Source organism: Phoenix dactylifera, chromosome 2 (genome assembly GCF_009389715.1).
Source record: "Phoenix dactylifera cultivar Barhee BC4 chromosome 2, palm_55x_up_171113_PBpolish2nd_filt_p, whole genome shotgun sequence".
NCBI lineage: Eukaryota > Viridiplantae > Streptophyta > Magnoliopsida > Arecales > Arecaceae > Phoenix > Phoenix dactylifera.
In genome coordinates this window covers 2,683,179-2,708,334 of record NC_052393.1, presented here as the reverse complement: position 1 = coordinate 2,708,334, position 25,156 = coordinate 2,683,179, and the positions used below count along the sequence as shown (strand labels likewise).

Genomic DNA, 25,156 nt, shown 5'->3' with positions numbered 1-25,156 from the left:
AAATCATTAAAAAATATTTAAAAATCTAAAATGTATATGAGACACAAGCTTACTATATATTACAGAAATTCATGTCGACTGAAGCACAAAGAGGCAACAAAAATAAATAATAGCAAAACAACCGCCGAACACAGGTGCTTCCCTGTGAGCATCTTGTGTATAAATTACAATATTCAAGAATTATTGATTATTCTTGTTCTGTTCAATTAGATGAGAATGCTATCGAGAGAATCATTTGGCTAAATCAAGAATAGATCAAGATTTTTTCAGTGACCTAAGTAGCTGATTGTTTTAAATTAAAAAAAGCATTTTAAGAAATTCATTTTAATACAGAATTACAAAATTTCACAGTGCCCGCTCATTCACTCACTTCCTCAAGAGAAGCTAGTTTCTCATACTAATTTTGCCCAATTTTTCTAGATATCTCACTTAAAGGCAATTTTACAGAAAGTAAGAAAGAAAAATGAAGAATATGCAAGCAACTTTCCGTCATTTCCTGGCAAGCATGGAAAAATGACACGACCTCCAAAACATGAGTCATTAACAAATCCTCTACTTCATTCCTTCTTTTGCCTTTTTCTTCTCTTTTCTTTGTTGCTCCCGTGTACCTGGCAAACAAAAGCAACAATCTTAATTAATGGCAACAAGAACTATAGCAATGTAATGCATCCACAGAGAGACAGAGAGAGAGAGAGAGAGAAGGGGAAGGGGGGGGGGGGGGGGGGGGGGGGGGGGGGGGGGGAGAGAGAGAGCATACGCTTTTTTTCTTCTCGGTTCTTTCGCTTCCAAGTCTCAGCCAGTCTTCGCACTTCTCTCTTCTTGTCTACACTCACACAAACCTGGCAGACGTGCAAGAAAGGACGAGAACACCAAAGAATGAAAATCCAATGTCTCTCATTAAAGAGAAGGTTGGACCAGTCAAAAGCTTTTATTTTTACTAGTGAATAATTGACAATTACAACACTGACCAAAATAAAGACTTGGAAATCAGTCCCTGTGCAAGATTCACCATGAATGAATGAGGCAAAACATTGAAATCACTATAGATGCTAAATAACAAGTATTTCCAAACCAATTCTGTAAAATTTTTGTTTGATGGATTGGGTAGTAAGTTAAAATTCAGTGATGAGAGAACAATAGAACCATGCTTGCTTAAAGAAGTATGCTGATATTATTCAAGGCAGCCAATAATATATCTCCTTTCAATTTCTAAGTTATTCCTACTTTATTTCCATGTACCAATACTTAAATAAAATGACTTAATTCCAAGAAAGATGACTGGGATGCCATCCCTAAAAGAACAAAGATTATATAACAGAATTTCTAGTATAAAAAAAAAAAAACCACAACATTTTGGTTGATTGTTGAGATTAAAAGAGAAGAACAGCATAGAGTTGAATTTTATTTTTTTTTAAAAGGTAGAACTTCAAGGTCCTTTTATTCCAATAACCTTGAGACAGAATAAAAGTACTAGACTCAGTATTGTTGTTAAATTAAGTACCCTTTTCAGTAAGGAATCAGTACAGTAGTACGAGGTAGAACAATCTCAAAAACCGAAGATAGAGGGACAAGTAAAGCTGTTTTATTTAATGTAGATCATCAGCTCCTATTTGCCTAAAGAGTTTCCTGACATGGAGACGTATAACATACGAGTGAAGCTATTATCGGCTGGCCACCCGAGAATGTATTGACTGGTCATCATGGAATATCAATTGTTATAGAAAATTTCTCAGAATTTGCAAAATTGTGCTATATGTTATAACAGAAGTCATATTTGTCATCAGCTGAGACACTTAGATACCTATGCTAGGCATCTCTATGCATTTTTTTGGAAATAACATCATATTACATCAGAGATCACTGCATATAACACGGAACAACAATTTTAAAGTAGGCAATCAATCGGGGAACCAATAAAAACAACTACTTCTCTGACATACCTCGCGCCCAGAACTGCGGAGAGCCTGAAGAGGTTCAATACAATCCTGGCCAATAACCTGAAACCCAGGTCTTTTATTTTCTTTGTAGCTCACATTGCCACTTGGATCCTTCTTTGACAACTCTTCCAGTTGCTGCTGAAGGAGGGGAGAAACACCAGCCTGGAATCCAAAGACAAGTTAGACAAGAGAACACTAACACAAGTCTCGACATGCAGACACTGCATATCATCAGAACAGCTGGAAGAAAAAAGCACCTCCACAATGAGAAGTAAGTTCGCATGACTAAACATATTATAATGATACTAAAATACTGTATAATAAGAACTAATTCAGTCAATGATTAACAAACTCATTTGGAAACAGTGGAATCACATTCAAGTGGAATACATAATAAACTAAAAGATTAAATATTGAAAAATATACAACTTAGACCAAATTCATTTTCCTCACAAATGCCTTTAAAAATAAGGATACCAGCAAATAGCAGATTGTCAAGAAGTGTAAAGACAGACAGACCGAAACCCACTGTTAATCAGAGTTCCTACAATGTCTATACAGAACATTGATGAACATGCTTGTAGCATCATAATCTATTCATCTTCTTAACTTCAAAACGAGTGCAACTTCTAAGCTTGCTCTAGTAGAATTTTCCTCTCCTAGTATTCCACATCACAATACCTCTCAACCCTTGAACATTATGTTTCCATAGCCATCAGGATGTGTTGATATTAACTGAGATCAAGTCCTCAAAGAGAACCATGAGAGACACTTTCATAAGAAATTTAGCACTTTGAGATCTCTTTTTTCTTAAAAAAACGAAAATTATCTTCCCCATCCTCAATGGCCAGACAGGCTATATCACAGCTTCCTGCTAATGAATCCCAGTTTTTGTCTGTAGATAACTCCCCAGGATTTTTTTTTAAATAATAGTTCATGGTTGTAATAACCGTTTATGAATTAAAAAAAAAAAAAAATCAAACTTCAGTCCTTTTGCAATCTTTTGATAATAATAATTTAGACCTCTCATGGTAGAACCATTGCTCAAATCAAAGGGAGAGGTAATTGATCGACTTCACAATCCTTACGACCCAGTTCACTTTCATGAAATCACCTGTCAACATTAAGAACCTTCAAACAACGGGATGCTATTCCCCCAACAAATGTCTAGTCCCTTCTTAAAGCTTTTTTTTTTGTGCATAAACAAAGTCATTTGACATGTTTCTGCTTGCAAAACACCTCCCACACTCATATTTTGGATACCAATCAGGTCTCTCTCCTTGTACTGAGAATGACCGTAAATCCATCATAGAAAAAGCTTCAGCATCTTCTGCCAAGCAACATTACAGAATATATTAATCTCATTGGGACCAAAGTTTGAAGTATTATGTGCCAGTGGCATGCCAATCTAGCACTAGCAACATACATATCATGTCATGCCAGTGCTGGTGTTTCAACTTGCTGACAGCTTGCAAATCCTAGGTGCAAATGCTTTGGAAACAAAACTTTCGTGCTTTCTAAAAAGAAACAAACCTGAATTCATACTACTGTGAGTTAACAGCCAAAGAGACCATCATGAATGATACATATCGTCTACCATTTATATATGCACAAGCAAATCCATGGTTGTTCCCAAGCACTCATAGTGGTCAACATTATTAATTAGATGTCCCAACCCCCCCCCCCCCCTCCCCCTCCCATGCATCTGTTCCCATTTCCATTGCTGCTTTGTGCAACTCACTTGTCATCATGACCGATGGACAAGGGAAACTGAGTAACAAATGACGACGGGTGATGGGAGAGGGTATGGATGAGACCTTTGAACTAAGGAAGTAAGGAACATATCAGAAATTTACCTTTAGCTAATAGTTTGTGGATAATCTGCAATAAATTCTTGCTTTGATCATATATAAGGAGAGAATATATATATGTGCATACAAAGAGAAACAAATTGAAAACTTACCCCAGCCAAAAAGCGATTTGAGAATGATTTTGGTTGTAATGGCCGTGCTAAGCGGCCATTCAGCTCCTGCCATTTGAAACATAATAAAATTATAGAAAAGAGAATTTTCAGAGAGAGAGAGAACCTACAAAGTCAATCCACTAAAAGTTTCTTTTCTAGGGTAGTAGCTACAGCTACTGCTCTAGTAATCGGAAATGTAGCCATGGTCAAAACTAAAACGGAGAAACCTGGTGCAGCTTCTTTAGATGAAGAGAACTAATTTTCTTCTGCTTATGGCTTTTCACAGTTTCTTCCTCACTGCCACTGTCCTCCACAGCCAATTCCACAGATTCAGCATTCCGTAAAAGCCAGCTCTTCTTGGCATTTTCCTTAAGAAACAACAACAGGAAGCAAAATGTTGAATGGAAATTGTTTATTAATTACATTCCATGTTTTAAAAGAACTAAAAGAAAGCTCTTCATTTGCATGGGAACCACTAAAAATTAATAGGTGATCCAAAACACAGCTAAAATACCCCTAAACTACAAACATGATATGACTGGAAAATTGAAATATCAGAGGACCACCGACAGCATAGGGCTTGATGATGGACTTATATCTACAGCAATTGACAATAAATTGTTGTAGCCAATAGGATACTGAGACACCATTCCACTTGTAGAGTTCAACAAACTGGTGCATTCACATTATGATCCAATCAAACCCACAAGATAAGAGCCTAGCATCAAGAATTGACGACAAGTAGATAGATAGAGAGAGAGATCTGGTCAAGCATTCCAAAAATTATTTCATATATCTAGCTAAAAAAAACAGAGCTAGCAATATGATACCATGATCCACCCAGTATTCCTTGTAGATAGAACAAGGACCGCCGAACCGGTATCGGGACCCGTACCGATCAGCGGCCAATATGGTTTGGTACCGGTGCATGTAAGGCGTGCCGGTTCCGTATCGGCACGCTCGATTTTTTTTAACTTCTCAAGAATATTTAATTAGTAATTACTTTTTTTGAAGTTTTTCAATGATTTTAAGTCTAATTTGATTTTTTTGGTGTTTTCTTGATATTTTTCTATGATCCCGGTTTAACCTAAATGATGCATTTTATTATTTTAAAATGATACAAATCATAAAATGACTAGTGAGATGTTGCATGTTACAAGGAACATAAAATATCCTCAAATCAAGTAGTGACGTAAAAATTATAAAATAATACAATTACTTACATATATTTAAAGTACAATATATATACCGATATCTAAAATCGGATCGAGTAACAATGACTCATGTAGATATCCTAATCATCAGCATAGTTAGGAGGCACATCAACTCACCCCTCTAACCAAGCGACACTGCAGTCTTGTACGTTCATCCCATAATGATACATACCCATAATGATACATACCAATAATGCCACAGTGGCACTATGACAATAATGCCACAGTCCACCCGATTCGAAATCGGGTTGACTCCGTGCAAACCAGCTGGTTCGCACCGAGTTAGCATTGAACCAGCCAGTAAAGGACCGGTTCCAGCCAGTAAAGGATTGGTTCCGGCTGGTAAAGGACCGATTCCGACCGGTAGAGGCCGAAACCAAATTGAAATACCAAACCGACCCGGTTTCGCATCGGGTTGGATCGATACTGCCTGAACCGGGCAATTTGGCCCGGTTCGGCAGACCAGGAGAGAGAATTTGTGGCAATTATCAGATAATTACAAATGTTATATGAAACTTGGTTGACCATGTCGATGTAGAATGTATCATGATAGTGATTGATTCAACTTTAGTGGACAGAAGCCAACAAAAGCACGATTTGAGTCATAACTTCTATATATATACCCCTGAATTACCATGTATTGCATTGAGTAGGACTGATACCAACAATACCTATCATCACATGATTAAGAAATTGCACTTCTCATAGCTCGATATATAATCTTTACCAAGCAACTGCTCAGTTAATGTGCTAAAAAACTTTAGCTCAATAGAAGAAAAGAACATCTAGAAGTGCGTAAATAGAAATACCTGAGAATTTTTCAACACAATCTTGTCAATTTGACGAGCAAGAGATAACCGCTTCATTACCTCAGGCATGTAAGCATCATCTACAGGAAACTGCCGAAGGCTCTCCTGCAAATGAGCCCAAAAAAAGTGGCATTAACTTATAAATCTTTAGAAAAATTTGGTAACAGTTCACCAGTGCAAGGAGTAACATTGCGAAGTGATTAAATAGCATCAGTTCAGATTTGACTTTATACACCAAGTTGACTTCCTCCTGCCGTTCAACAATATTTTATATGGTCATCTCCAAAGCACTTAACATAGAATGGAAACTAGTTAGTGCATAGAAAATCTTTTTTTTTTTTCTGAAGTTAGTGCATAGAAAATCATGTATTCTAATGGGTAGAGGGAAAAATGGTCGAAAGAAGATCGTTATTCATCTAACCATAGAATAAGAAATTTATATATTGTTTAGATATATGTCAAGCATGGCAAGCATTGATGAGAAATCACTGAATTCATGCATCGACTGGTGCCGTCATGAGGCATTTAACTTGAAACTTACATTCTCATGCAACAAAGGAAAAACTATTTTTGCTTTTACCTTTTTTCCCCATAAACTCTGCTAGTGACAAATTATCGACAGTTCATTATCGCAACAGTTACGATAGAGAGCACCATGTTCAATAACATATAGATCAAAGTTGCAACCTAATATAGGACCATCAATTTTCATGATTCCACAACTAGACGATCATTGACACTAATGACAACAGAACTTAATTTTCACTCATCTATTTCAGAGACAAGTAAAAGGAAATAAAGGTAGAAAAGAAACAACATGACAAAAACCTTTATTTTCTCTGTTTTTTGGCGGGGGTGATGGTTGATGTACTGTTCCCTTGCCTGGAAGTGAGCAAGAAATCATCCCATTACCAATCATAGTTTCACAAAGTAGCATCCTTTGAATCAGAAAGAATAAAGTCTTGATAAGAACTGTTGAGGCTGAAATGGATCAATTTCGAAGTTTCAGCCAGCACCGAGGAAATTTTTCAGTTTCATACTGTTTAGAACCTTGACCTCAATGAACGATTGGAAAGTTTCACGTAAGGTGAATGATTGAAAAGTTTCACGTAAGGTTCGTCGTCTCGATATTGTACCATGTACCGGTACTATATTAGCACACTGTCAGTACGATATAATATGAAATTTTTTTGGTATACCGAGTATTGGTACGCTATCCGTACTGGATACCAGTACCAAACCGGTACAGTATAGTATGCTCCATACTATCCGGTTCAGACCAGTATGGCGTACCTTAGTTTCATGTATTCAGAAACAGAAGGCCATTGTAGAGAAAACAAGATCGGGATAGGGTCCAGACGTTGAAACCCATCAATGTAGAGAAAGAAGAAGAAAAAAAGGGAAATAAAGTAAGGGAGAAGAAAAAGAATGAAAGGAAGGAAAGAAGAAAGAAAAGAAAGAGAGAGAAGAATAAGTAAAGAAAGAAAGAAGCAAAGGAAGGATACGAAAAAAGAAAGGAGAAGAAAATGGAAAGAAAGGAAGGTAAGGAAAATGGGAAGAAAGAAAGAAGAAAGGAAAGGGAGAAAAAAAAGGGAAAGAAAGAGAGAAAAAGAAAGTAAAAGGAAGGAAAGGAAAGAAGGGGAGAGAGATGAAGGGTACCTACAGGACTCTCGACCAGAATTGCTGCCCGAACGAGTCGAGATAGTGGGTCGTCCCATTTCATGGAGAAATCGGGTCACACCTGCCCCACCGGATTTAAAACCTTGGTTTAGATTGTTGCTTCTACTCTCTCATTGCAATTGGGTTTTACTGCTTCTTTTATCCTTCTTCTAAAGGCTGATGTATATTCCATTTTATTCTTAATAAATGGTGGGCCCTGCCCTTCTTTCCCCTCTAACAATTTCAGTTTTGGCCGGTTTTAACTAGACTACTTGAAACTTTGACCATATAGGCATATACATATATGCATACATATATACATGCATATACAGACATTAATTGCTGATGATTGGGGGATTTTTTTCTTGTTCTACAGAATCTTGGGGGGCAATGAGGGACTATTGATGTCACCCAACTTGTATGCTCCCGAAAGTTAGCTGGTGGAAGATGGGATGAACACTGTTCATCCCTCGCACACCCTAGGAGCAGGTTGGTAAACACACTTCTCTTGCACTTCCTTTTCTCATCAGTGATCCAAGTAAGAACATACAAAAGTTTCACTAGATCAACAGGAACCAAGACTTAAAGAATTCAGATTTCAAGAGATAAAGAAACTCCCTCTTTACTTCTTGTTAAAAAAGGGGGAAAAATAAAAAAATATTGTAAAAGCAAGCAAGATCTATGGGATCTTTTCTTTATACTCTCATGTCCATATCTTATTAGTTTATGCTTAATTAGGTAATATTCAGTATTAATTCTTAATAGACCAGTATATTAATAAGATATAAGCAAGCATTGGTAAGCTCAGCCTCCCTAAAATTGGGGTTGGATGAGATGAAAATGTGCCTTATAGAAAACCAATATTTGATAGACAACTACGAAATGTACCTTTAACAGCGACTTGCATAAAGAAAAAAATTTTGTTTTATCACTGGGAGAGACTAATGCAATGCAGCAGCCATCAGCAGATGCACGTGCAGTCCTTCCACTTCTGTGAATATAAACCTAAAAGAAAAACAAGTTCCATTTAATAAGGTTCAGAACCATAAAGAAATTAAAAACACAACTTTGCACCTACTTCTGCTGAGTGCGGAAGTTGATAGTGAACAACAGTTCGGATGCCAGGAATGTCAAGTCCACGTGCAGCAATATCAGTAGCAACCAGTACAGCATGCTCATTACCACGAAAACGATCAATAGCCTAATCAGGTAGCATGTCAGCTATGATGATAGTCAAAATCAATAAAACAATAGAATTTGAGAGCTGAAATTGTGCTTACAACTCAGATTTCACATCATGTCAGTTAAAATTTCTAACCAGAACTTTTTATCTCAAAAATTAGCACTCTTGACTAGCACAAACGGCAGCACAAAAGGTAGCTTTTGTTTTCTTAAATCTTTGATTATTGAACTTTTGCACAGGTTTTGCTGCAAATATCATGATGTGCATAATCATGCTGAGGATTTCTATAATCGTACAAAACTCTGAAACCAAATCATTTCAACAATTAATCATTTAGGGTTAATATTTCACTAATTTTTATGTTTTGTATTTCACTAATTTTCTTTACAAATATATTGCTTGATCTACCTTAACTGCATTTCATGATATAATTATAGTTTATTTAGGGTCAATAACAAGATCAGCAGAACCGTCTCGAACCAAGCGGTTCCGCCCGTTCCAAGCCATACTGATGGCTCACCGGTACGGTTCCGACTGTAAAAACAAGATGCTCGACAGAGCCTAAAAAGGAGAAAAAAAGAGAGAGCGAGTGGGGAAGGGAGGGAGGAGAGGTGGCGAATGCCGGCAGAGGATTGCAAGGTGGCGGCGGCAGCAAGGGGCGGCGGAAACTGCGATAGTGGCCGATTCCCTTGTTTCGTTTGAAACAGGGAAACGACCGCAGCGCCGCCTGGGGCAGCCTCTACCGGCCCTCCACCGGCATCCATCACCCTCCTCCGACTCTCCCTACCCCGCTCGCTCTCTCTCTCTTTTCCTCTCCCATGGTCCCGTGCCCTCTCTCGTTACAGGCCCGGCACGGCCCGTACCGAGGCGTCCCGCCGAAAAACTGGTATGGTGTCCGGTACCAGTTCCTCCGACCTTGGTCCAGAAGCATCATTTAAGGTATATACCAGGTGGTAAAAACATCAAATTAGGACTTCAACCCTAATAAAAACATTAAAAGACATCAAAAAACATAAAATTAGGTTTAAATTCATTCAAAAAACCAAAAAAATTGATTACATTTGATTAAATGTTAAAATAATTGAAAAAAATAAAAAAATAGGCATGCCGGTCTAATGACTAGAACAACAACGCTTAGCGCACCATGTGTCGGTACCATACTGAACTAGTACCCCACCGAATTGGTAGCTGACCAATACGGATCCTGGTACTGGTTCAGCTAACCTTGCTCCATAGTGCTTGTCAAATAAGCTAAACCTTTACAGTTCAATGGCAAAGAGCTGAATCAAGATGGGAATCAAATCTGAATCTGAAAGCACTTGAGAATCTGAAATTGAGTTGCAGGTCCAAAACTGCAAAAAGATTAAGGAGGGGCCATTTCCATTATCAAATTTTATTTTTATGCAGATATAGGAACAAGTGTGACCAGGTTATCAGTTCTGAAACAAAAAAACAATTAAGTGCCAAATGTGATTACCACCTGGTAAGGCTGTGAACTGACTATACCAATCCCAGGTCCAAAATTCTGGGTCAGTTTTGGATGGTGCAGCTAGGATTCATGAACAGCATGGATTGAGATTAATGATAGCAAGGATGCACATACAAATACACTATCAAATTTAATAACTCAGTTGATTACATCACTCATTATAACTATCAATTACCTTCAAGCGGGCTCTTTGTTGCATTTGAGCATGAAGGGTCCAAGAATTGATGCCAAGGATGTGCAATATGGAAGAAAGACGACGTAAAGCTGCAATTGATGTACAGAAAACAATCGTGCGACCATGGCCATGTACACTTAATAAATAATACAAGTATGCCTCTTTATCTTCCTCACTGCATCTGCAAAAGCCGACAGATATATATTTAACAGAAAGCAAGTGCATTGCACTCACATGCTAGCTGCATGAGTAAATATACAGTAACTGATTCTATATGGAAAAAGAATGCTATTCAACTTTAGGTTAAAGGTTCCAGAAATATTTCACGATACACATACTATTGAGCACCAATGAAAGACAGAGCTGAGCGCATCCACTATGCTTCACAAGAAAAGGCATGGTATGCACTCACCACCGTACAGTTTGGTTGCATGACATGAATATCAAAATTAGTAAATTAATAGTCTTGAGGGCCTTTGATGGAGAATGAGAACAGTAGTGATTGAAATTTCATCAAAACATTTCTCTTGTTCTCTCAAGGGAAAAAAACATCTGAATCTCTTCAAATTTAAAACAAGCAACATGGCACTTGTCTGAAAAAATGGAATTTTATGGTATTTCATCTTGTTCAGAGATCTGATGGCAAGCTTGAACATGAAATGCTTTGCTTAGAAGTTGAGGAGTCGAAATAATTTCCATGTATCAGAAAACCCCCATATGTTTTTGAATCTTCAAACTAATCACAGCTTAAGCAAAACAAAACCCAATAAAAAATTAAAAAACTTCAGGAATTGTCACTCAATTTGGCATTATATACTAAAGTGTCCATGACAAATACATTAATTGCAGAAATAAGTTAGGAACCCATATATTAGACTCTGACACAAAACAACAAGATGGTAAAGATCAAGCTCCCAAGACTGGTTATTCCTCAGGTAAATCAACCCGCACCACAGTCCAACTTTTAATCAGATCTGTAGTGGCTCGGAGACCTTATAGCAGCTGTTTTTAAAACTCGAAAAAGTTGAATTATAATATATTAATCCTAATTATCTTGTACACTGCCATTTGAAGCATATCAGACACCAATGGCCTAAGCTTGCTGCATTGTAAGACCAAATAAGTAGTCTGCTCTTAATGATCACAAAATGAGTACCTTTTTTCACTAATATTAAATAACAATCTTAACAAAACACTAAGAAAAGAGACAAGTCAAGTGAGATTTAAGTATATAGCAATAACAAGGCAACATGTGCTCCTGAACACAGCAAAATTGCTTCCAATTTGAAAGTATTAAATGCCAAATGTACATTTAAACATCAAAAAATAGGTAGATTATGTATAATATTTTGAAATATGGAGTCATTGTGTACACAGTTGGAGGTAACAGACAATAAGTTATATCAAGTTAATCACAGGAGGAATTGATATAATATTAATTAAGTAGTATCCACAAAAATTGGCAAGGATAAGAGACACCAAGAACTAAAGCAATTTAATGGTATTTTTAAAGTAGAATGTCACTTAATTGAGAGTAAAATGGCAAGGATCAGAAATACTCGATGAATGACTCTTCAAGTTTGGTAGCCACGATTGAAGCATTTGTCAAATCAACTATTGCAGCATCAGGTCTCATCCCAGCTCGCTCTGAAAGTTTTTCTATAGAACTTATCCCATCTGATGTGGATGACTTCGAAGTAGATGATCCATGCTTCAGTTTTTTACGAAAATTGTCAGATAGGGCTATTGTGGCAGAGAAAACAAATGTTTGCCTTTTCTTTCTCTGTAAACTTGGAATTGTTTTGCAAATTGTAGTAGGTTGGGAGGATTGTTCAACAGAAACATTAAGCATCGGTAGCATGTCAATAATAGACTGGAGCTCATGAAAATGACCGTTCTCTATCATTCTATCAGCCTCATCCAGCACGAAGAAAGATAAAGAGTGCAACTGCATAGTCAAATGAGAAAGTCAACAGGAATGTTTGATCTTTGCAAGAGATAAAAATAACGAAATATTTATAATCATATCACTAAATTATAAGTGCTAATATGTTACATATAACAAAAATTAGTCTTGATCTGCTTCTACTGTACGCATGTCCCTTTAGTAACAAGGATGCATACCAATTCCTGAAACCTAAACAACCTTACGGCAATTCATGGCATCACACAAGCTCCACTCAAAGATCACTAAGTAGACCTTTCCACATTTCTTAGGGCATGTTTCTAAGATTTCAAATTTAAGACAATAACCCATAATTCTCATCATCAAAGCACCATCTATGTGACAACCATGTAACTATATGTATATGCATATCAATATGAAATCATAAGACTAACATGACAATAATTGATAATGCATCCATGATATGAACTGCTTACTAGCAATCAACTGTCAGTGCTGCTATCTTGTTTCTATAGCATTAATTTCTGCTTTAGTCATTAGACATATCATACAATCTGTACAAATTTATAAGATTTACTGCAGCATGCCAAAAGACAATGAATTAAGCAATACTTACCAAATATGATGATATAGACAATAAATATGCAACAAGTTGCACCATACTGACCTCGACAAGATGTTGCTCTCCTGCAGACATGAGCTCCCATAACCGTCCTGGAGTTCCAACAATAATTTCAGGCCTTCTTTTTAAAAGCCTCTCCTGCTTTTCTGAAGACATTCCACCAACAATGGGGACAACTTGAATGGCAAGAAATTTTGCTGCTGCTTTCAGATGATCAGATACCTGAAACAAGAGTTACAAAATCAAGGATGCAACATGCATGGGTAGATGTCATGAAGCATTAAGTTAGCAAAAAGCACATTGTACCCTTAGACATTCTTGAAGATTATACGAATTACTTCCAGTTGATCACATAAACAGAGGTTAAAAAAGCATTTGAAAAAATAAAGGGTGTCACATAAAGATATATAATTCTTGGCTGCACGCAAAGCACAGGTGAGTTAACATGTTATCACCTCTATTCTCAATAGAAGCTTGAATAACATATAGTGCATCCCTAATCATGAAAGCATATGGCAGAACCAGAACTCCACAATCCACAAGATATAGACTGCAATAGCTGGGAGTCATAGATCATTTTATACAGCTAAAACAATGTCACCGATTTAAGTATAGTTACCTTACAAGCAAGGTATTCTATGACAGTGCCGAGACCAGTACCAATTGTCCGATGATACAGTATAGTACGGTACCGTGCCATTCTGCTTTGGACCGGCAAAGGAGGGAGAGAGGGAAAAGGAAAGAGAGAAAGAGAGAGAGAGAGAGAGAGAGAGAGAGAGAGAGGGAAAGGAAGAGGGAGGAAGGCAGAGAGAGCCCTCTCCCTCTCCCTCTCCCTCTCCCTCTCCCTCTCCCCCTCTCTTGGCCTCTCCCCCCCTACCCCTCCTCTCTCTCTCGCTTCCTCCCTCTCCCCCCTCTCTCTCTTCCTCTCTCTCCTCCCCTGCCAAATTTCTCAAACCGAGGGGCGGAACTATACTAGGGGACCGTAATGGTCCGCCCCTATTACGGTTCAGTATGCCTAGAACTGGATGGTTCAGAATGGTACAGCCTTCTTACAAGTAACTACAACAAATGATTTGCTTTGCTTTTTCCACCTTTTCCAGTAGATTAGAGTAGATTGCTTCTGTCTTATTTGCTTGTTGATGAGTTAAAGCAATAGTATGATGCAGCAAACAGCATCAAAGATTAAAGTTGATCAAGTTGGTGCAAGATATATTGTATCATTCCATGCCAAGCAATGGTGCTCACATGTCAGGTTTGTGGTGATCAAAAATAGGTCCATGTTAGCCATATTAATACATGCTAGATCAGCACAGAGATACAAACTAGTCAGTGCCAGGATACAAACCAGAGCAGAGCAATACATGCATATTGGAGTATATACCCTGACATTCACACACACTATGTCATAATGCTTATTCCATGACACATGAATAGCATGAGCAAGGCCATGCCTCCAGCAACTCAAATTCCACCCTTGTCAATCAATCCCATGCTTACCATCAACCTTTTGATGCCATCTTGGTTAAGGGAGAGAAACAAGAAAATTGAACCAAGAAAAGTAAGACAACAATCGATTCACATAAGCTTGTTAAGAATATATAGGATCACTACCAAATATCTTCATGAATACAGCAAAAGATAAATCTGTGACGAACTGGATTAAAAATGTACAGGGAACTATTTGCACCTTGAATGGTATACTACCATGTTAAACTGATCAAACTGATGCACAGAAAAACTGCAGTCCTAAAATACTGATATCTAAATGAATTAAAAATGTACGGCGACCTATTTGCAGGTATACTACCATGTTAAACTGATGAAACTGATGCATAGAAAAACTTCAGTCCTCAAATACTGATATCGAAGCGACATAAAACCATATCTTCAAGTAAACTACTGGTACCTGAAAGGCGAGCTCCCTTGTAGGAGTCACAATAAGAGCACGAAGAGGGCCTCCCTTGAAACCTTTTTCCACTAGTTTTTCATCTGGATCTTTCAGGAGTAACCTTGCATCTTTTTCCCGTTCTTCAAGAAGGCGTTGCAAAATAGGAAGCCCAAAGGCAAGAGTTTTTCCAGAACCTGTCTCTGCTGCACCAATGACATCCTGCCGTAGAACCAGAATCAAGACCATTAAAATCTTAGATTAAAGATATTCTTGGGACATAATTTGAATCCAATAATTACTGACTATTATACCAGGAGGTGGTGAGCTAGTCACAAGCGACAATTGAAAGAAAATGACAACAAAACTTTCTTTTCCCAAACATTTTCCATTAGCACATCGAATAGAACATTATTAGCTTATCACTAAACCTCACCTCTTCAATTAATCAACACAATGGAGATAAAGAAAGTAAGAAGAGTGAAACAAAATTGGGTTTAAGGATCAGAAAAGAGGAGAAGGAGACACAAGATAATCCAAGTAGAATTCTGACAGGAAACATTCAGAAAGCAGACCAAATAAAAACAAAAATTTCTTAGTAGGAGCAAATGGTGAAGCAGGATTCATAAGGTTGGCAACAAAAAGAAAATAAAAAGTTCATTAAAAGGTTGCTTTGAAGTTTGAACCAACCTTTCCTTGATGGGCAGCAGCGGGAATGCAAGCTTTCTGTATGGGTGTCGGTTCCTTGAACCCAAGCCTGCATATTGACTTAATAAGAAGAGGATGAAGTCTCAACTCCTTCCATGCATAAACTTCATCTTCGTCAATAAGTAACCCCTCATCAATGTTATACTTGGCATCATCATTGTTGTGCACATCTGCCAGAACAGGAATCATTTAGGTGGAATTCAACCATAATAATATTCTCAAAACAAATAGGTCAAGGGAGTACATAAGAAGAAAACCGATACGTCCAGATCCTAAATGCAATGAATGACTAATTATATCAATCTTAAGAAACTCAGGTTCATGAAAATAAAAGGAAAAAATTATTTTGCTTCCATAGCTGCATTGCTACAACAAAAATAACTCTAAGTACTACCTCATATTATATTAGAGAAAACTGATCAGATCACCTTCAAATCTATAAATGATATATTAGGTACATGGAATATTAATATTGAAAAGATCTTCTTATCCAATGAAATGTAACATGAGATCCAGATCATTACAAATTCTTCTAGTGCAATTTTGTTCTATTAGAACAGTATAATGAAACAGTGGCATTTGCGCCAATTATCTCCTTTGCCAAAAGGACTTTTTGTCTCAGATGTATCTGCATTCCCTGTACAAATCTTCTCCGGTCCATTACTTTCTTTAGTGAAGACGGGCATTCTTCAGCAAAGCAAGAAAAGGATGAAGGTTTTTAATTTACTACATTGAATATTCATGCTATATTAACCACCGGGGGTGCGGGGAATCCCTTTTTTTTCCTATACTATTTCTCGTGCCGGAGTTCATAGATCCAAAATCCCTTAAACCCTAAACCCTCAGTAAACACAATAGAACACCCTGAAAAAAAAAGCGCACACACACACACAATTTAAGAACATTTTTTATATCAATTATATTATCCAATATCAAATTCAATCTTCAAGAAAACCTAAACAAGAAAAGAGGGGCACAAACCTTCAATCCCCTCGACCGGTTCACCCTTCTCTCCATTGTCACTCGACACGCCCTCCTCTTCCTTCTTCTTTTTATCTCTCGGCTTCTTCTTCTTCTTCTTCTGTTTCTTCTTTTTCTTCTTCTCTCCGTCCTCCGCCTGAACGACACAGGAGCCATCGTCCCCCCAATCCCCATCTCCGCTTCCCCGCTTTCTCTTCTTCTCCTTGGGCTTCTTCTCTCCCCCCACCGGATCCGGAACTCCGCCTACGAACCCGTACTCCGACTCGTCGATCTCTTCCAACGAAAGAAATCCTGCTCCAAACCCCTCAAAAAAGAATCAAATAGAAAGAAAAATCTTTAAATAAAAAGGAAAACAAGGACGAATTGAAGAAAGAGATAGAGAGAGGATGGTAGGGCAGGGAAGGGGAGAGGGAGGACCTCCTTCGTTGCTGCCAGCGAGGAGGGAAAAGGGGTCATCGTTGGGGAGGGACTCGTTCCAGGGGAGCAACTCGAGGCGGTGGGAGTCGGCGGCTTCGGCAAGAGGGCCTTCTTTCTTAGCACGCTTCGCCTTCTTCTTCTTTCCGGAGAGAGAAGGTGGAGCAGGCGATACCTCCGCCATGGGTTACCTCAGAGGACTCGAAAGGCGGAGCGGCGGACCCTAGTGGAGCCCCAGCCCGTTCTCACTTCTCACGCGTATATCAGAGAACGGACCGAACCTGGAGTTTCGGACTTGATGCCGGCCTTTTATGAATCTTGCAGCGGCTATTCTGCTAGAAAAATGTTTGATGGATGCAGAAATATCTATGCATGCTCAGAATATCTCTTTGAGCTCCAGCATGAACCCTCCGTATGAGTACGTCATATCTCGCACCATCGAGACTACCAGCGGACCAATAGTCCTTCCAAACCCTGTGTCTGAACAGAGAGCATCCGATATCTACATTTTAATCAGCGCTCGTGCGTTTCGAACTCGGAACCACTTGGTTGGAAATAAGGCCATGTTTAGAGCCACATAAAAAATGTATCATATGCAAGACTTATTTTGAGTGCAGACCGCTTTTTTTTAAAGAGAAACTTGGCTATATTGATCGAGTTGGTTTAAAATCCGCACCACATTACTAGCAGGATGTCGCTATATCACGACATATATAGATCCGTAAAAGAGTATGACTTCTTTTCGGCCATTCATATCTAGCGAAAAATGAATAGTGCAGTTGACTAGGTTGCCTCCTACATGGCCCATTATTCTAACTATTTCTTCTGAGAGAACCATGTATTTATTCCTCCTCCTTTGTGCCAACTTTTTTTTTTCTAATTTTTTTTGCTGCACTCACGCCATTGTACTGGCCTACGGATGGTTTTCACTCTACATGTACACAAAGTCGGGCCAACACGCCGAGTTTAAGCCTTTCACCTGAGGAATATTATTAAGTAATTCAAATTCCACCAGATAAATAATTTTTCTCCTCCATCTTGTTCTTCTCAAATCCGTAGTGACCACCCAATTCCCCTCCCTCCCTCCCTCTCTCTCTCTTTCTCTCTCGCTCTCTCGGTGTTAGGTCCCCTTCATTCCATCCCCAAGGGCATTGCTGGTAACATGGATAGTGATCGTGGTGGATCCCTAAAATCTAATACCAACTATGATTGCTCCCTTGATCCAAGAGTTGAACTCTGCATGATATACAAAATTAGATCTCCATCCAATCTATTTCACAGCCCTGCTATTTTTAAAGTTAATCAACTTCTAAATCACATGCATCAATTGTTATAATGCGCATTTATAGGTCGAATGCATGCATTCATTTGAGGACATGGGTGTCATGATCTAGTATTGTGAAATTGATAAAACCCTAGACATCTGTTTTTCTACCTTTTTCTAGTGCGGATATTGTATTTATAATAAATTAGAGTAATGGCACATGTACCTATATTAGCTAAGCAAGCTATCATGGACAGATAGACACGTCTCACACCATCATATTAGCAAAGTTAGGGTTACATATAAAACAAATATAACTCTTATATATATTCACCTTTATATAAACATATGCACATTTGGAAAAACCCTAATTTGCCTTCTTATCAAAAACACAATATTAGGATTAGTGAGAGAACTTCAAATGTATTTATCAGCTCACAGATACCAATAAGTAATTACTTGTATGTCAAAATAACTTCTTTTTCGACAAAGTACACTGTTAACATATTCTCAAAGTTCTGTTCCTTTTCTTCTTTCCTCTTTGATGCCCATTCAGCTAGTCTGGGAGGACTCGACTTGACATGGTTAAGTCAGGATAGAATGGGTCAGATGGTGTTTATCGTGTAGGCCGCGAGTTAGTCACTATCATCATAACTCTAACCATTCATTCCATGGACGAAGCCAGATTCACCAAAAGTTGACTGCATGATCCAAGTAATCCATCTCATAACTTTACTCATGTAAAAACAAGTTCCTCCATTCCACCAAGTTACTCTGAATAAATCACCAAACTTATCTGACATGTATTAACAATTCTAGAATTACAGAGAACAATAAAAATTAGTAAAAACTATCCAATTCTATTAATGCCTGAGGACGAGATGCCACATTTTTCTGCTATACCTGTCAAAGTGCTATCACCATGTAAATTTTGATTGTTTGTAGCCTTCCTCCATAAGAAGTTGCCAGTTTTATATATCAGTTTTAATTTTTAATATTGAGACTTGCATCATGAAATGATGGGATGGAGTTCAAAGAGAGGTCCTGCACTGCAAGATGTTCAATCCACCAAATCTGAAAGGGGATGTCAAGCAGCTTGGAAGACTTCTCAGAGAACTAAGACAATCTGCAATGGCAGCTATTTTTTGACATTTACAGAAGACAGAATGCAAGTATCTTTCAAGAGGAGAGGATCCTCTCACAAGGTCCAAAGTTTGTGTAGTATTTAAGAACAAGTCGAGACCGTTGCAATCATAGATGAATTGGGAGGCCCTGCAGGGATGGCATTTCACAACAGGTGACTCAGTGGACTTCTAAAGCTAACTAGTTGGCCCTACTCGATATTTTGTATGTTTTCCAGAAGAAAAAAAAATTGTAGAATTACTTTTATTGCTGAACAGACACCTAATGTGTTGAGTAGTAACAGAGGCACTACGTAGACTGGACTGTAAAACCAAAAAAGGCTTGCAAGCTTGGGATGGTAACCTCACCAAAGCAAAACAAACTAAGACAAGGCCAAGGCGACACATGAAAGTAGGTGAAAACCTATTGTTGAACTTAATCCTGAGCATTTACTCTGACTATTACACCAAATATAAACTTAACAAAGTTCGAGAAATAACGTTCCCTCACAGTTTGGATGGTCGGGAACACTCGATTCCAAATAAGAAATTTCTACTAAACTAAAAATAAAAGTACAAGTGATCTCAGCAAGAATATCCAGAAGAGATGTTCATCCTTGCCCAACAAGACCCTAGTTAATGTGCCATAAGATGGTCAGGAATACTCAATTCCAAGTGAGAAATTTCTAGCCAGTAAGCAACTAAAAGTGAAAGTATGATAGATCTCAGCAAGACCATACACTAGAGATGCTTATCCTTGCCGAAGAAGACCCCAGTTAATGTATGAGTATATTGCAGACAGCATTTATAATGGAGAAGACAGTTAAAGACGGAACCTAACCTAAGAGATGTTCGAAGATCATACAATTATACTGGTGCTAAGCCACTCCATGTGGCTTCAAAGTCATAGAGCAGTGTGACAGGATCTAGCTCCGGTTGCCCTGGCTCTTTTGCAGTCTCTGCTATCTCCTCTAAAGAGGCTAGAAAGCTACCCAACGGAGTCTCTCCTGGATCCTGCTTGCTCCCAGAAACCAGTGAATCAGATGGCCGTACATTTGTCAGCTGGGGATCCACTTCCTGATCATTTTCCTGAATACTTTGAGCTGCTGGGTTCAACCATCTGCAATCAAACTCTAATGAATTCATGTTGGTCACTTCTGGTGCCGAACGACCATAGAGATCCACATCTTGACTTGCGCTTGTCTCAGAAACAAATTGACTGAAAGGCAGGGGTTGTGAGGAAACCAAAACTGGTTCTTGAACAGCTGGGACAGCATCTCTGCTGTTACCATCAGAGACTCCCAGTTCAGATGCCACACTAGCAAGTATATCCAGCCAACTTTTCATATTATCATTTACTGGAGTCATTGGTGGGCACTGGGAAATTGCTGGTACATGTTGAGATCTCTGTGGTGCAGTTCTGTACATCTGATTCACATTATCATCCACTGACATTACCGATGGGCACTGAGATATCTGAGAAGTTACTGGTGCAGAATAAGATCTCTGTGGTGGTGTCACTGGTAGGCATTGAGACCTCTGTGAAATTACTGGTACCTGTCTCCGTGGTGCAGTTCTGTACATCTGATTCACATTATCATCCACTGACGTTACTGATGGGCACTGAGATATCTGAGAAGTTACTGGTGCAGAATTAGATCTCTGTGGCGGTGTCACTGGTAGGCATTGAGACTTCTGTGATGTCACTCGAGAGCACTGAGACCTCTGTGATGTCACCGGAGGGCAGTGAGATCTCTGTGAAGATAGTATAGTGAAATGAGATCTCTGCGGCACATTTCTCTGGAACCGATTAGCTCGAGCTGTCCTGACCCTTTTAAATCTTGAACGGGAATACTCTAATTGAGCAGTAATTGAACGAGAAACATGAATCTGTCTTTGTATACATTTTGCTCTGGGATTTAGTGGGTGGGATTTGGATGGATGATGACCAAGTCTCTGACCACTGTAAGATAGAGGTGCCGTATTCTGCTGATGTCTTTGATTAGGTGGATCTGGAGTAGCACATCTAGCGGCTGAGCAAGGCCGGAGGGGAATTGATCTGGATGTCGGAATGGGTAGTGAGGACATGTTGGAGCAACGTAGAGGTGCTGAGTTTTGAAAGGATGGCATCATGGAAAGTGTCCTATCAGGAAGCTTCTGTGGCTGAGAAGTTGTGAGGTTCTTTTGTTTAGAGGATTGCCTTAGTGATTTCCATCTTCCATCTTTATCTGTAGAATGACAATGGTCGGTGCTCGCACTACCATTGCCCCAGTAGATACATGGGGCTGGAGAGTCACAGACATAACAGTGGCACTGCATTCACTGAATCATAGTCAATCGATTGGACAGATAAAATACATACTAGAAACAAGTCCCGACCAATTTTATAAACAATACTCAAGGAAAAGCCAAGATTTTTCAAGTCACAGGAAAAGCATGGAAAAGCCAAAATTTTCAAAGTTTGAGGAAATGCATATACAGTGTAACAAGTGGAAAATATAAGAGACATACCAAGTTGCAATGCTTTTCATGTGATGTGGTGCTGAAAGGAAAGTTAGCGCATAGGTGCCGTGGATGAGGGAAATCCCTGCAAGCCAACTGCAAAAGGATGACAAAAGTTTGCTCACAAGGAATACCCGGATGCTTACCAACAAGTCATAGTTGCTGCTACATTTAACAACCATTATCTGCAGGTGTATATATTATTTTGCATGGTCATAAACAACGAATATATGAACAAGATACAATGAGGAGAAAATAAACTTCAACAATCTGTTCTGCAAATGCACAGAACAGATCTGTTTATTCGAATCTTACAAGAATGTATTTGAAAAAAAAATTGTTTGTTATGGTCCTTTCTCATTCAAACTTCTGATTAACTTTGAAGATATAAAAAACTAAAATTTCGTAAAGTTCTCTGAAAAAGAGCAAATACTTCTAACATCAAAGTGGAAGGTCAACTTCATTGTTGAAAGAATTCAACTCTCTGCCAATCTTCAAAAGTGGCAACCAAATAACTTCATAAGTAGCCAAGTTTTTGACATATTTCTGACTCAAAATATATATCCAACATAAAGGACACCAGTGTCTAGTTAACATACATCCATACATAGTCAGGCATATCAATATCATACAGACTTGCAGACTTGTCAAACTTCTTGAAGATTCCTGTGTTGCATCCTTGTAGACACTTAGACACTCGACAACCATTTCACACTTCCGAGTAACATTTTTTCTACATGACTAGGACAGAGAACTATCCATATTTTCATAGATGATCTTATAAAGGTTCATGATCTCATTCTCTTGGATGAAAATTGTGATGGAGCATGTTATTAATTATTCAATAATTACCTTACAACATATGCTGAAGCAAAATAAATAAAAACATAACTTAGTTACAGATGTTGTACTCTAACAATTAGAATAACAATAGAATATGTCAGTGGATACACTAAGCTATCAATTCAATCACTGATTTGTGATACAAGATGATTAGCAGATCAAATGTCTGATTACACCTACAAACAGGTGCTAAAATGGTTAACCAAGCTAACAGGCCACTCAGCACTTAAATAATAGATAGGGTGTAGCCGATTAAGCAACTGAATAAATTCTCAAGCAGCCATTTTTCATAACAAGGACAAAACAACTAAGAAAGACAAATAGATATTTCCACCTGGACATTCATAAGAGGAATAGTAAGCAAATCGTTTATAAACTCGTGCAATTCATTGGGAATGCAAAAAGCATTCCGGAACAAAGAGTCTCGGCACATTACCGACTGCTCAGTACTGTATTGAAGCAGCAAAGTCTAGACACTCTACTCAGTTTGCACACTTATGTGCAATGAAAGTAAAACATTTCACGTAAATCCTGGATCACAATCTGAGTGCATTAAGGGTTTTTTTTTTCATGCTAGGTTTCTCTTAGCTTTCTTTGTATTGTGAATTATCAAACAATACAAAGATCACCAATTGATAATTCGCATTAACACATCAGATCATAAATTGATGTACAGTCATGGAACCATCTACAATCTTCGAGGGAGGAGGAAAGATCCTACCAACTAATAGTATTGTCTCAAACACTCACAAATCATTTCTTAATTAGATCAAAACGGTGTATTTAGTTTCGTTCACAGTATGTAGCTGGAAGCGGGTGTCCGAGCCCTTCTATTTTAAAAGAATGGACAAAAAATAACATAAAGCACAAGAATTAACCAAATCGGGTCTTCGTGAGAAAGTTATCAGCTAAATCAGTAGCCCTAGGAAAAGTGATAATCTTTCCAAATGAAAAATAAATATCGGCACACATTAATTTCTCTACCTTTTTCCGCCACATTTCGGACTACAAATAGGGAAAGGCAAAAGTCAAACTTAAACATCATAATCCCCTATTGTTTGAAATATAAATTAAATTAGCTATAATATGGATAATCTAACTAATAATATACAAAAAAACTTTTTTTATATTAAAAAAAAATCATACCTGCCCCTTCTCTCCGACTATGAGAAGGTCGTCCGACCCATCTCCTCCGTCGCCCTTGTCAACAACCGAAACTGGATTATTAGGATCGGAGTCCAACATCAAGCAATCATCATCGGACTCGTCCCCCGCAGCAACCATGCCTGGCCTCAACGACTCAGAATTCTTCTTCTGCTTCGCCGGAGGCGCGGAAGAAAACTCGTCCACCACCACGACGTCGTCGACTTCCTCCAGCCTTCCATCGGTGCGATCGAGCATGTCAGCGACCCAATTGAACGAGTCCAATTCATCCATAGAAAGATCCTCCTCATCGTCGGAGCTAATCTCCACAATCGCAGGCTCCGAACCCATCGATTTCTCTACAGCAAATACAGCCAAAGGGTCTAACACAAACCTGAAATGGCCGACATCGTATTATTTTGCCCCAAGAAGGGTTCATTCGAGCACCGATAAGAATGAAATTTGGGGGTATTGAGCAAGGGAAGATCCATTTCCCCAAAACCCGGATTGGCTTTGGAGGAAATAAATAGATAGGGATTCGCTTAATAGAAATTTTAGTCAAAGATTCGGATGAGAACCGATCGGAAATGGGGAAAAAAAGGCGGAAGAAGAGAGCGAAGCGAAGAGGGGAGGGGCGGAGGGTGGTGGTGGAGTGCGGTCTTCGGGAAGCGGGTGCGGTCCAACCTCTTTTTTATTCCTCTGCTCTTTAACGGGTGGAAATGAAAGAGCATCAGCGATGGCGGTCGAATAAATTTGGGATGAAAAGTAAAAAAAAAACTTCTCAAAAATATTCGGTAGGATTGTGGAAGATTGTATGTTAGAAGGTAAGTAGGACCGCCATCTTCTTCACTACTTATTATTTTTAAAAAAATTATACTTCGATTTTTGTATGCTAGAATTTTACCTTGTGAATATAAAAGTACGGTATGTATTTTTTTACAAAAATTAGGTTCAGAATTATTAAAAAAAAAATTTATGGAAGAAGAACAAGTTATTTTTTTGACCCTCCCAAAAACAACTTATTTTTCTTTATATGAATCACATATAGAACGTATTTGAGATTTGGATATTATCCATAATTGACCTGATGAGACTTATGAATAGAATAGAAATGATTTATAAATGATCAAACGAGAAAAAATTCATGAATTTTTATTCTTAGACATATTTTGTAGTCGCCCCTTCATCCTTACACCATCTCTTTTCTATCAACTCTATTAGTAGCACTCATCCTAGAGCAGTGTGAGTAGCCATTGTACTAAAAAAAGTTTGGAATTTCGTGAGTGACAATTTGGTTCGCTGATATGAAATATTTTTGTTGCTCCATCGCCACTGAAC

General features: G+C 38.3%; 2 protein-coding genes across 2 annotated transcripts; both read right to left on the bottom strand.

Moving 5' to 3' along the window:
* Positions 1-261: 261 nt before the first annotated feature.
* Positions 262-17,205, bottom strand: LOC103715433 (DEAD-box ATP-dependent RNA helicase 13). The gene is made up of 15 exons (XM_008803044.3): positions 16,949-17,205; positions 16,532-16,822; positions 15,533-15,720; positions 14,864-15,064; positions 13,003-13,179; positions 11,989-12,377; positions 10,430-10,610; positions 8,661-8,783; positions 8,471-8,587; positions 5,924-6,028; positions 4,128-4,268; positions 3,901-3,966; positions 1,941-2,099; positions 758-839; positions 262-608 (listed from the first exon to the last, which is right to left on the bottom strand). The coding sequence occupies exons 1-15, from the start codon at positions 17,127-17,129 to the stop codon at positions 553-555; spliced, it is 2,457 nt and encodes an 818-aa protein (XP_008801266.2). The 5' UTR covers positions 17,130-17,205; the 3' UTR covers positions 262-552.
* A 2,668-nt stretch (positions 17,206-19,873) lies between these two features.
* LOC103715432 lies at positions 19,874-24,526 on the bottom strand. Its single transcript, XM_039117245.1, has 4 exons — positions 23,822-24,526; positions 21,842-21,928; positions 20,899-21,643; positions 19,874-20,742 (listed from the first exon to the last, which is right to left on the bottom strand). The coding sequence occupies exons 1-4, from the start codon at positions 24,167-24,169 to the stop codon at positions 20,198-20,200; spliced, it is 1,725 nt and encodes a 574-aa protein (XP_038973173.1). The 5' UTR covers positions 24,170-24,526; the 3' UTR covers positions 19,874-20,197.
* Between the last annotated feature and the right edge of the window lie 630 nt (positions 24,527-25,156).